Raw genomic sequence first — 13072 nt, forward strand, 5'->3', positions numbered from 1 at the left:
AGCGTTAAACAAAGCTTTAATCAACTGTTTTACAACATGGAGGTCTAGTTGTGTCCTTCACTAGTTCCTGTTAAGAATGTCCTGCGCAAGCTGGGCCCGTGCCTGAGTATTTATACTCTCCCTGGACAGCGCCATCCGCAGGCCGCTCAGTATTATTTCATAAGTCTTTCTTTTATGAATGATTGATTCATGTCAAGCATATCCTTTCTCCCTCGTGTGTTTATCTAGCTTCCCCTTAAATGCATCTGTACTATTCGCCTCAACCACTCCTTGTGGTAGCAAGTTCCACATTCTCACAAAGAATGGCCACTCAACTGAGGGGCTACCAGTGCCCCTGGAACTGTGTCCCAGTCGGAGTCCGTGCCTTCAGGAGAGGAGACACTGGAACGAAAATGGGAGGCTTGCATTAACCCGTTGAGGTGAAAGAAATGCGGCGTGTAGGAAGAAAGGTTACCTGCCTCATCTTCAGCAAAAGAGATGATGTACTGATAGTAGTTATTGATGAGCTTGGGGAAATTGCACACCTGCCCACGGCCCATGCAGATCTCGTGATAGTGCCACTGGCCAGAGCTTGCGTCCTCCTTCAGAGCCATGAGCCGCCTGGAACACAGCACAACACGGACAAGTTCAGAGCGGGTGGGTGGTCTAAGACACAACACCATCACCATCAGCATCTCCAACACCATCTCCAACAACATCACCAACACCATCACCAACACCATCATCAACACCATCACCTTCACCAACACCATCTCCAACACCATCAGCAACTCCATCACCAACACCATCACCAACACCATCTCCATCACCATCACCAACACCATCACCAACACCAGCACCATCACCAACACCATCACCAACTCCATCACCAACACCAACTCCATCACCATCACCAACACCATCACCAACACCAGCACCATCACCAACACCATCACCAACTCCATCACCATCACCAACACCATCTCCATCACCAACACCAGCACCAACACCATCGCCAACACCATCGCCAACACCATCACCAACACCATCTCCAACACCATCTCCATCACCATCACCAACACCATCACCAACACCATCACCATCACCAACACCATCACCAACACCATCACCATCACCATCACCAACGCCATCACCAAGACCATCACCAAGACCATCACCAACACCAGCACCATCTCCAACACCATCACCAAGACCATCACCAAGACCATCACCAACACCAGCACCATCTCCAACACCAACACCATCACCAACACCATCACCATCACCAACACCATCACAACTCATTCAGGGGGAATCTAAAACACAACACAACAAAGGATAATACATTGTGCCTTACATAATATAACATTCCTATACTTAGAAAGCAGTGTCTCCTCTGATCTACCATGAGCAACGCCACAGGCGATCTGCTAGCAACATCAAGAGTTTGAGATTTTACACTGAGGAGTGTGAGCTGGGAGAGGGGAAATTAACACCACCAATAAATAATAAGCAGAAAATGATCATTTATGAGACTCGTGTTCCCTTTAATATATTTCTCTCTTCTCCTCTCCGGAAGGTACTGACTCTCGCCAGTAGCTCCCATCCAAGGAGTTATTCCTAATGTGGAAGCCTAGACAGTGAGTGTTGCTAAACAGACAAGCTCATTTGGTCGCACCCTCGCCTCTGAGTCAGAAGATCGTGGGTTCAAGTCCCACTCCAGAGACTTGAGCCCATAATCCAGGCTGACGCCCGAAAGACAGTGCCGAGGGGGTGCTGCCCTGTTGGAGTTGCCGTCTTTAAGATGAGACGTTAAACCGACGCCCCGCCTGCTCCCACAGGTGGACGTAAAAGATCCCACGGCAGCACGGTGGCATAGTGGTTAGCACTGTTGCCTCACAGCGCCAGGGACCCGGGTTCAAATCCTGCCTCGGGTGACTGTCTGTGTGGAGTTTGCACATTCTCCCCGTGTTTGCGTGGGTTTCCTCCGGGTGCGCCGGTTTCCTCCCACAGTCCAAAGATGTGCGGGTTAGGTCGATTGGCCATGATTAAAAAAAAAAATTTTTTTAATTGGCCCTTAGTGTTAGGGGGGATTAAATATGTGGGGTTACGGGGATAGGGCTTGGGTGGGATGGCTGTCTGTGTAGGGACCGGGTGCTAGGGTTTGGATGATCAGCCATGATCTCGTTGAATGGCGGAGCAGGCTCGAAAGGCCGAATGGCCTACTCCTGCTCCTAGTTTCTATGTTTCTATTTCAAAGGAGAGCAGGGGGGAGTTCTCCCTGGTGTCCTGGGGCCAATATTTATCCCTCAACCAACACCTCAAAGTAGATGATCCGGTCGTTATTACCACACGTTTGTGGGACCTTGCTGTGCGCAAATTGGCTGCCGCGTTTCCTACATTACAACAGTGACTACACTCGAAAATGTACTTCATTGGCTGTAAAGCGCTTTGAAATATAAATTGCATTTCTATAGCGCCTTTCACCCTACCTTGAAAACAGCGTGAAAGGCGCTATAGAAATGCAATTTATATTTATTTTGATTTATTCTGTTTGATACAAAAATGTATTTAAGATCCATTAATAATGGGGGGGGGGGTGATTGCACAGAAATAAGGCACAGTTGGAAGGCCTGATCCAGTGAGGGGGCTGCGGAGTGGGTGTTGTATCAGAGGTGGCTGTGCGTGCGAGAGGCGGGACGGGGGAGACAACCTACCCGCTCATGAAATCGCCGAAGACGTAGAGTCCGTTCAGATTGGGCATCTCGCAGCCTCTGTAGATGTAGCCGCCCGTCACGGACCTGCCCAGTTTGTGTGGGTAGGCAAAGATGGGCAGGATGTCATCTGGAACACAAGCAAAAAAAGGCCGAAATGAGGAAGGACACCGGGCACGGGGAACAGTTCCCAGGAAGCCAGTCCGCTTTCATCGATCAACCCGACCCAATCACCCAATGATCCTTTCAATCCCGTCTCTCTTCAGAAACTCATCCAGACATGGGCCGAAAAGTCCGGTTGCTTTGAGGGCGCTAACGGGGTGGGGGGGGGGGTGGCGCGCAAAGCAACTAGCGCTCGGGCGTGGCACTGCCAACGCCTCCCGCGGAATTCAGCGGCGGCGGTAACCGTTAGTGCCCTGTGGCGCTGCAGCGCCGGCGATGATGTCATCGCCCTGCTCGCGATCTTCGGTAGCGCCCCATGACTTACCGCCGGACGCTATGTCCGACGGGGTCAGGTGGTGGGGCCTAATTGCGGCCGGGGCGGCGCTAATTAAAGGCGAGGTGCCGGGCGGCCATTTTTGTTGCTGGCCGCCTGCCAGCACCTGCCCCCCTCTGCCGTCCCCGGCCTCCACTGAAGACCCGCCCCCCGCGGAGTGCCGGCTGCGCTCCGTGAGTCCCGGCACTTCTCTTGAGTGCTGGGCTCTTTTGCCGGCACTCCTGATCCCTGGTGGCCCCGGGTCGCGCTGCGCCAGGACCCTCCCCTTTAAGAAGGGGAGGAAGGCCTGCAGTCCCGTGGCGCGATATTCCCTCGCAGCACCCCAAGAGGGAGGCGGGACGCTTCCAGTCACACCCCGCTTCCCTCTTGGGGGGCTACTGATGAATTTCGGCCGCAGGGGCGCTAATTTTTTCGGGGCGCTAAAAGTAGTGCCCCGGCAAAGTTAGCGCCCCAAATGGGGCGCGACTCAATTTTCCCCCCCATGGTCTCTTGAACCCCATTTACCGTCAACGGGAAAAGGGGAAGTGCAACGAGACCTGGGTGTCCTTGTGCACCAGTCGCTGAAGGTAAGCATGCAGGTGCAGCAGGCGGTTAAGAAGGCAAATGGTACGTTGGCCTTCATAGCGAGAGGATTCGAGTACAGGAGCAAGGATGTCTTGCTGCAGTTGTACAGGGCCTTGGTGAGACCACACCTGGAGTATTGTGTGCAGTTTTGGTCGCCTTATCTGAGGAAGGATGTTCGTGCCATGGAGGGAGTGCAGCGAAGATTCACCAGGCTGATACCTGGGATGGCAGGAATGATGTATGAGGAGAGATTGGGTCGATTGGGCTTGTACTCGCTGGAGTTTAGAAGAATGAGAGGGGATCTCATTGAAACTTATAAAATTCTAACAGGACTAGACAGACTAGATGCAGGAAGGATGTTCCCAATGGCCGGGAGAGTCCAGAACCAGGGGTCACAGTCTAAGGATAAGGGATAAGCCATTTAGGACAGAGATGAGGAGGAATTTCTTCACCCAGAGAGTGGTGAACCTGTGGAATTCTCTACCGCAGAAGGCAGTTGAGGCCAATTCATTAAATATATTCAAGAAGGAGTTAGATATATTTCTTAAGGCTAAAGGGATCAATGGATATGGGGAGAAGGCAGGGACAGGGTACTGAATTTGGATGATCAGCCATGATCTCATTGAATGGCGGAGCAGGCTCGAGGGGCCGAATGGCCTACTCCTGCTCCTATCTTCTATGTTTCTATGAAACGTCCTTATTCCATCAATGTCTCAGCCATTAATATAAGATAGTCACCAATAAATCCAGCAGGGAATTCAGGAGAAACTTCTTCACCCAAAGAGTGGTGAGAATGTGGAACTCGCTACCACAGGGAGTGGTTGAGGCGAATAGCAGAGATGTATTTAAGGGGAAGCTGGATAAACACATGAGGGAGAAAGGAATAGAAGGATATGGTGATGGGGTGAGATGAAGAGGGGGTGGGAGGAGGCTGGTGTGGAGCATAAACACCGGCACGGACCAGTTGGGCCGAATGGCCTGTTCCTGTGCGGCAGACCCGATGTGTAACGCACTACGCTGTTGATTCTCAAAGTGAGCTGGAAAGTTGCCCAGCCATCGTTCAGCGGCAAATTGCCCTTAAAATGGAGGCGACCGAGAGGCGTAGAAGACAGCGAAAAGACAGATGGAAAAGGTAGGCCCGAAGACTGGGCTGCAAACTAAATTGGGAGAGGAATACAGGAGGCATGCGGTCAACTGAGGTCAGAGGGCAAAAAACTTAGGACAGCTGCCAGGAAATTCTTCGAACCGGGAAAGCTGGATGATGTGGGAAGGGCAAACGAGGGTGAGAAAATACCCTGATGCTTGTTGGGGGGAGGGGGGGGGGCTCCGGGGCAGGTCATAAATCGGCTTGTGGAACACGTCTGCACACATAGTGAGCGCTGTGGGCCAGTCAGTCCCTGTTTGCAGGATCACCGCAGACATTTCCGATCACTAAATTGCTTACAGATGTGACTGCTGGCTGAAGCATTTGGTGAGGATTTCCCATTAGTAGATACGGCAGGGGGGAGTGGGGGGGGGGGGAATTAATTTGCTGAAGAACAAGTCTTGCCCTTGGCTGCTCACAAACGACTCCCACCGCTCCGAAAGTCATGAGGCTCACACCCATCATAATGAAGTGTTTCGAGAGACTGGTCTTAGCCCACATCAAAGCCAGTGTTCCTGCCTCCCTTGACCAACACCAGTTTGCCTATCGGGCAAACAGATCAACGGAGGATGCAATCACAACTGCTCTACACTCGGCACTGAATCACCTAGATGGTAAGGAGACCTACATCAGAATGCTGTTCATAGACTACAGCTCAGCATTCAACACTATCGTCCCCAACAAGCTGGCCACCAAACTCCAAACTCTTGGCCTGAACACTTCCCTCTGCAACTGGACCCTAGACTTCCTAACAAACAGACCCCAGTCTGTCAAATTAGGCAACCACACCTCCCCCCGCCTGACCCTGAACACGGGGGCCCCACAAGGATGTGTGCTGAGCCCCCTCCTCTACTCCCTCTTCACCCACGACTGTGTGGCTGTTAATGGTTCCAACACCATCATCAAGTTTGCAGATGACACCACGGTAGTAGGCCAGATCACCAACAACGATGAGTCAGCCTACAGGGAGGAGGTCCAGCATCTCGTGAAGTGGTGCGCCGACAACAACCTGGCCCTTAACACCAAGAAAACAAAGGAAATAATCGTGGACTTCAGGAAGTCCAAAGGCGGAAGTCACACCCCCATCCACATCAATGGGGCAGAGGTGGAAAGGGTGGCCAGCTTTAAGTTCCTCGGAGTCCACATCACGGAAGACCTCTCCTGGTCCCTCAACACCTCCTCTCTGGTGAAGAAGGCCCAGCAGCGCCTATATTTCTTGAGGCTGAAGGGATGTAATCTGTCACCCCCGATCCTCTCTAACTTCTACCGCTGCACTATAGAGAGCATCCTGACAAACTGTATCACGGTATGGTATGGCAGCTGTAGCTCCCACGACCGGAAAGCCCTGCAGCGGGTAGTCAAAACTGCCCAACACATTACCGGCACCCGGCTACCGACCATAGAACTTATATATCAGAAACGCTGCCTACAGAGGGCACGGTCCATCATCAAAGACCCTACCCACCCCAGCCACAGTCTGTTCGCCCTCCTACCATCTGGAAGACGCTACAGATGCATTCGCACCCGTACGACCAGATTTAGGAACAGCTTCTTTCCCAGGGCTGTCATCCTACTGAACTCCACAAATAAACACTAAAACCTGCACATCTGCCGATGCACTTTATTATGGTCATATTTATGCTAATATATATGTACAAATGTATGTTGAAATGTTTAAGTGTCCTAATCCAAATTGTACACTCTCGGGAGCCGCAAGCCTACATTTCGTTGTACTGCACTTGTGCACTAACAATGACAATAAAAGTTTATTTGATTTGATTTGATTTGAGGCGATTGGGCAGATGCAGTATAATGTGGATAAATGCGAGGTTATCCACTTTGGTGGCAAAAACAGGAAGGCAGATTATTATCTGAACGGCAATAGATTGGGAGAAGGGGAAGTGCAGCGAGACCTGGGTTGTCCTTGTGCACCAGTCACTGAAGGTAAGCATGCAGGTGCAGCAGGTGGTTAAGAAGGCAAATGGTATGTTGGCCTTCGTAGCGAGAGGATTCGAGTACAGGAGCAAGGATGTCTTGCTGCAGTTGTACAGGGCCTTGGTGAGGCCACAGCTTGAGTATTGTGTGCAGTTTTGGTCGCCTTATCTGAGGAAGGACGTTCTTGCCATGGAAGGAGTTCAGCGAAGATTCACCAGGCTGATACCTTGGATGGCAGGAATGACGTATGAGGAGAGATTGGGTCGATTAGGCTTATATTCGCTGGAGTTTAGAAGAATGAGAGGGGATCTCATTGAAACTTATAAAATTCTAACAGGACTAGACAGACTAGATGCAGGAAGGATGTTCCCGATGGCCGGGGAGTCCAGAACCAGGGGTCACAGTCTAAGGATAAGGGGTAAGCCATTTAGGACAGAGATGAGTGGTGAACCTGTGGAATTCTCTCCCACAGAAGGCAGTTGAGGCCAACTTATTAAATATATTCAAGAAGGAGTTGGATATATTTCTTAAGGCTAAAGGGATCAAGGGATATGGGGAGAAGGCAGGGACAGGGTACTGAATTTGAATGATCAGCCATGATCTCATTGAATGGCGGAGCAGGCTCGAGGGGCCGAATAGCCTACTCCTGCTCCTATCTTCTATGTTTCTATGAGGCGCCTGAAAGAGAAAGGTTAACCTTCCCCCCCGCTTCCCCAACGGTTCGGTTAGTAAGAGTAATGCCCAGTCTGGCCGCACGGGCAAGGATGATGCCCGCTTCGCTCCCTGGGTGTGTGCTGAGGCAGCTGTTCTCAGTCAGGGCTGCATTTAGGGCGCTAGCATTGGCCTCAGGGCCTCTGGCGAGAGAAGGGGTTTGGGGGGGAGGGTTAACAATCAGCCAGGGTTGCGCTCCCCGATCGTTATGCAGTCACGCCTGCTGGACTGTGCCCATGTGCATGCGCTTGCATGAGCGTGCGTGAGTGTGTGTATGCGCATGTGAGTGCATGCGCGGTTCTGAGCACCTGGGAGTGCGCACGATTGTGAGAATGTGTGCGATTGGACGTGAGAGTGTGCGCGTGCAAGGGTGTGTGTGTGAGTGCACGAGTGTGCGCACCATTGCGGGTGTCGGCGATGCTCAGCGCGGTGCTCGTGCGCCTTGCGTGGTCGAACGTCCTGCCGACGCTCCCTTGTCCGGGCTTGCCCTCGATGGACGACCGCCTGGGCAAGGGAGCGGAGGTCAGCCGGTGCCCGTGTGACCCGCACCCTGGCGAGAGTCACTGCCCTCAGGGCGGGGGTGTGGGGGGGGGAGAAAAAATGGCTGCCTATCATGACATCACAAGTCCTGGCCAGAATGGGTAATTTCCCCTGTCAATCACGCCTGCTGTAAGGAAAGGGAATTAATCCTGCTATTGTCGGGAGACTTTGCTGCAGTTTGGGTCATGTTTTCGGAGACTCTCAAGTCCCGCCCCCGCCTCCAACTCATTGTCTGTCACGGTGATGTCAATATTCCACAAGCCCCACCCCTTCCAACTGATTGGCTGACACAGCAGTATCAATGTTTACTCTCAGAAAAGCAACTGATACATGAAAGTTTGACTCACTCAGAGAGGAGTTGGCGCAGAGTTTCTTGTCATAGCACGAGAAGCCCTCCTTGGCCCGCCAGCCGTAATTGCCTCCGCTTCGGACGATGTCCACCTCCTCGAACTTGTTCTGGCCCACGTCGCCGCAGAACAGGCGGCCCTTCCCGGCGCCCGTCACTGGGTCCCCGCGGTCCACGGAGCAGCGCCACATGTTCCGCACGCCGTAGGCGTAGACCTCGGGTCGGGCACCCCGCTCGCCCACGAAGGGGTTGTCTGGCGGAATCCGGTAAGGGGGCCCGTTGTTGTTGTGGTTGACGTCGATCCGCAGGACCTTTCCCAGCAGGGACGACCTGTGTGTGTGTGAAGGGAAGTAGATCGAACCCGTGAGCAGCGCACTCCTCACCACGTCGGCGCACGGGCGCCACTGCTATTGACTCGTCCCCCTGTGACTGAGGAACAAGATGGAGGATAACACATCCCCAGGGATTGTACTCACTGGCGTCGGCCGTGGCTCAGTGGGCAGCACCCTCGCCTCTGAGTCAGAAGGTTGTGGGTTCGAGTCTCCACTCCAGAGACCTGAGCATGTAATCTAGGCTGACACTCTCAGTGCAGTGCTGAGGGAGTGCCGCACTGTCAGAGGTGCCGTCTTTCAGATGAGACGTTAAACCGAGGCCCCATCTGCTCTCTCAGGTGGACGTAAAAGATCCCACGGCCACTGTTTCGAAAAAGAGCAGGGGGAGTTCTCCCCGGTGTCCTGGGGCCAATATTTATCCCTCAACCAACATCACTAAAACAGATGATCCGGTCATTATCACATTGCTGCTTGTGGGAGCTTGCTGTGCGCAAATTGGCTGCTGCGTTTCCTACATTACAACAGTGACTACACTTCAAAAAGTACTTCATTGGTTGTAAAGCGCTTTGGGACGTCCGGTGGTCGTGAAAGGCGCTATAGAAATGCCAGTTCTTTCTCTTTTTATTCATTCTGGGGATGTGGGCCTCGCTGGCAAGGCCGGCATTTATTGCCCATCCCTACTCGTCCCTCGAGCAGGTGGTGGTGAGCTGCCCTCTTGAACCGCTGCAGTCCGTATGGTGAAGGTGCTCCCACAGTGCTGTTAGGGAGGGAGTTCCAGGATTTTGACCCAGCGACGATGAAGGAACGGCCAATATATTTCCAAGTCAGGATGGCGTGCGACTCGGAGGGGAACTTGGAGGTGGTGGTGTTCCCATGCGCCTGCTGCCCTTGTCCTTCTAGGTGGAAGAGGTCGCGGATTTGGCAGGTGCTGTCGAAGAAGCAAACCTCAAAGGTCCCGGATTCCGTTCCCAATTTATGTGGTAGATTGGCCACTGAACTTGGCCTCAGCAACCCTAGGCCAGGGAAAGTAAAAAAAATCAGCGTTCCTTCATCATCGCTGGGTCAGTGCTGTACCTGCCCTGGGAGTGTTTGATGGGACAGTGTAGAGGGAGCGTTACTCTGTATCTAACCCGCGCTGTACCTGCCCTGGGAGTGTTTGATGGGACAGTGTAGAGGGAGCTTTACTCTGTATCTAATCCATGCTGTACCTGCCCTGGGAGTGTTTGATGGGACAGTGTAGAGGGAGCTTTACTCTGTATCTAATCCGTGCTGTACCTGCCCTGGGAGTGTTTGATGGGACAGTGTAGAGGGAGCTTTACTCTGTATCTAACCCCTGCTGTACCTGCCCTGGGAGTGTTTGATGGGACAGTGTAGAGGGAGCTTTACTCTTTATCTAACCTGTGTCCCAGGAGTGTTTGATGTGACGAGGGTGAAAGCTCATCGACCTGAAACGTTAACTTTGTTAAGTTCCATTTTTTATTTCAGATTCCCAGCATCCGCAGTATTCTGCTTTTGAACAATCTTCTATTCTGTGCTGCATCTAACAAACCCTGACGGATATAAAGATGGAGAGAGTGCTCGGAATTTTCATGAAAAGCTTTGGAACAAACGGGACGTGAACAAATTCAGTAAGTAAATAAAAGAAGGATACAGTCTCCTTCATGCTGGGCGAGTTGGATGAATACTGGGTACGCTCACTGTTAGCCTTGGCACAGCTTCCTCAGGGCACTTGGCACAGTGCTCTGGCACGGGACACGGGCACCTGAAGGAGTCCAGGATGTACGTGTGAGTGACAAGAGGCCCTCATCTGGCAGCCGGTCCCGCACCGGCGATGGTTTGTGTCAGTTGAGAGTGGCGACAATGGCAGGGAGCGGAGGCCTCGCTGTTTCTGGTGGCGGTGATGGCCCGATGGCTTTGGGAGTGTGGTTAAAAGAAAAATAAATAAAGGAATTTAAACTGAAAGGGGCATAGTTTCTGCCAATGCAGCGTGCCAAATGTCTGGTCAGATGTTTGAAATAGGAAATGAAGGCGGTGGGGGGGGGGGGTGGAGGGGGGTGAGGGGTGGGGGCGGGGGAAGGGAGGGGTTTCGTTGAGTGATGTACATCAAGAGGAATGGCTTTTTATGCTTTCTCCAAGTTGAGACTGCAAGCCTGAGGCCTACTCTGACGCACCCAAGCCAAGCAGCTAGGCCCCGTTACCATGGCAATTTTTTTAAAAAGGTACATTTCTATAGCACTTTTCACGACCACCGGACGTCTCAAAGCGCTTTACAGCCAATGAAGTACTTTTTGAAGTGTGGTCACTGTTGTAATGTGGGAAACGTGGCAGCCAATTTGCGCACAGCAAGCTCCCACAAACAGCAATGTGATATTGACCAGATAATTTGCTTGAGGGATAAATATTGGCCCCAGGACACCGGGGAGAACTCCCCTGCTCTTCTTTGAAATAGCGCCCGTGGGATCTTTTGCGTCCACCTGAGAGAGCAGACGGGGGCCTCGGTTTAACGTCTCATCCGAAAGACGGCACCTCCGACTGTGCAGCACTCCTTCAGCACTGTGCTGGGAGTGTCAGCCTGGAATACGTGCTCAAGTCTCTGGAGTGGGGACTATGAACCCACAACCTTCTGACTCAGAGGCGAGAGAGAGTGCTACCCACTGAGCCACGGCTGAAACTTAATTGCTTGGTCCTCACGTTGAGGAGCGATGGACAAGGGTGGTAGGGCCTGCTTTATCCTGAACACCCCCTCCCACCACAAGCCCCTCTCCCACATGCACCCAGAGAATAAGGGGGCGATTTTGCCAATGGGGGCACGTTGTAGGCGGGACTGCTGCTTGTCGGGTCGATGTCCCGCCCCCATCGATTTGTGGCCAGCCCACGCTATTTTCCCTTGATTGACCTTGTTAAGCCCGCCCAGCGGGCTCAGCAGGCCAATCAAGGGGATGCCGGTTACAGAGAACGTCAGTGTATGACGTTTCATCTGTCAAAAATTTTTGACAGATGAATTGTCATCATTTGACAGCTCTGTGAAGCTGTCAAACACTGACGTTCTCTGTTGTTTGATGAGTTCTTGAATTCATGGCCTCATCAAACCTCTTTATTTAGCAGAAATGAGATGGTTGTTGCATTGGAGAATGCGATGGCCATCTGTCATCTCCAACACGGAGATCTGAGACTCTCCGCATACCCACTGACTGAAGCCTGCAGGAAGAAACAAAGGCAAGTAAACTTTTACTAACACTTTCCACTTACCTCACACACTCACCTCTCCACATTTGCACCCATCACTTACCTCCACAGCGCACTCTTGCACCCCTCCGAACCCCGCAGACCCACTGCTCGCCTCGGTGACCCTGGTGGGGATCGGAGCCTTCGGGAAGCCCGCACTTGCGTGGGTAAAATGGGGATAATCCTCTTATCTGCCTGTTAACTACCTGTTAAAAGGCAGATAAGTGGCACCAATTCCCTTCCCGCCTCCAAGGAGACGGGACCCGGCGCGGGACGGCTACCCGCCTCCTGGCAAGATGGCACGGAGGCGGGCTGGGGGCGGAATGGGCACCCGCCCCCAGATTCTGCCATTTTCCCGGCAGTCCCGCCTCCTCCCCAGGGCTGGCAAGATCGCCCCCTAAGGGATGCTCCCAAGAGGTTTCGGAGTCTGAGTCAGTAAGCGACGGAGCGGTTCGTTTTTTTCCCCCCCTCCCCCCTATTCTCTGCTGTGTGTTTGCCAAGTCAAGAGCTCTCTCACACAAACACCCGGCTGAAAGGAATTCATTCCATTGAAAACCTGCAGCCTGGCCTCTCTCATCAGCGCACGCATTCTTTGCCAAAGTCCGGCTCCTCTCTGCCTCGCCTACTCTGCGTCTCCAGCCTCCCAGCCAGCTTAATTTTTTTTTGCACAATGCAGGGGAAATCGACAGGAGATGAGGAAAATATTCGGAAACCCGGGAGTGCCTTTGAAGGAGGTGCTTTGTACCATAGTCGGAAACTTGGCGACGTTTTATTGTTTATTTAAGAACCTACCTGGGAGCTGGAGGAGGCCCTTCAGCCCCTCGAGCCTGTTCTGCCATTCAATGAGATCAATTAACTCCATTTACCCGTCTTGGTTCCATAAACCCTTAAAACACTTGCCTAATAAAAATCCATCAATCTCATCGCTGAACTTTTCAATTGAGCCCCCTGCAGCCTCAACAGCTTTCTGGGGGAGAGCGTTCCTGATTTCCACTAACCCTTAGTGTGAGGAAGTGCTTCCTGATGTCACTCCTGAACGGCCTGGCTCTAATTTTAAGCTGATGCCCCCACTTGTTCTGGACTCCC

At 52.5% G+C, this 13072-nt stretch overlaps 1 protein-coding gene across 1 annotated transcript in view; it reads right to left on the minus strand.

Moving 5' to 3' along the window:
* Window positions 1-13072, minus strand: part of LOC147096721 (HHIP-like protein 1) — a 38513-nt gene that overhangs the window by 12483 nt on the left and 12958 nt on the right. The window contains exons 4-6 of the mRNA XM_085973326.1: window positions 8431-8759; window positions 2697-2823; window positions 455-600 (exon numbers count right to left, since the gene is read on the minus strand). Of these exons, the coding sequence (XP_085829452.1) occupies window positions 455-600; window positions 2697-2823; window positions 8431-8759 (602 nt within the window). The remainder of the gene's footprint in view (window positions 1-454; window positions 601-2696; window positions 2824-8430; window positions 8760-13072) is intronic.

This window comes from Somniosus microcephalus, chromosome 34 (genome assembly GCF_052327205.1).
Source record: "Somniosus microcephalus isolate GS21.2 chromosome 34, FLI_Smic_1.0, whole genome shotgun sequence".
In the NCBI taxonomy this organism is placed as follows: domain Eukaryota; kingdom Metazoa; phylum Chordata; class Chondrichthyes; order Squaliformes; family Somniosidae; genus Somniosus; species Somniosus microcephalus.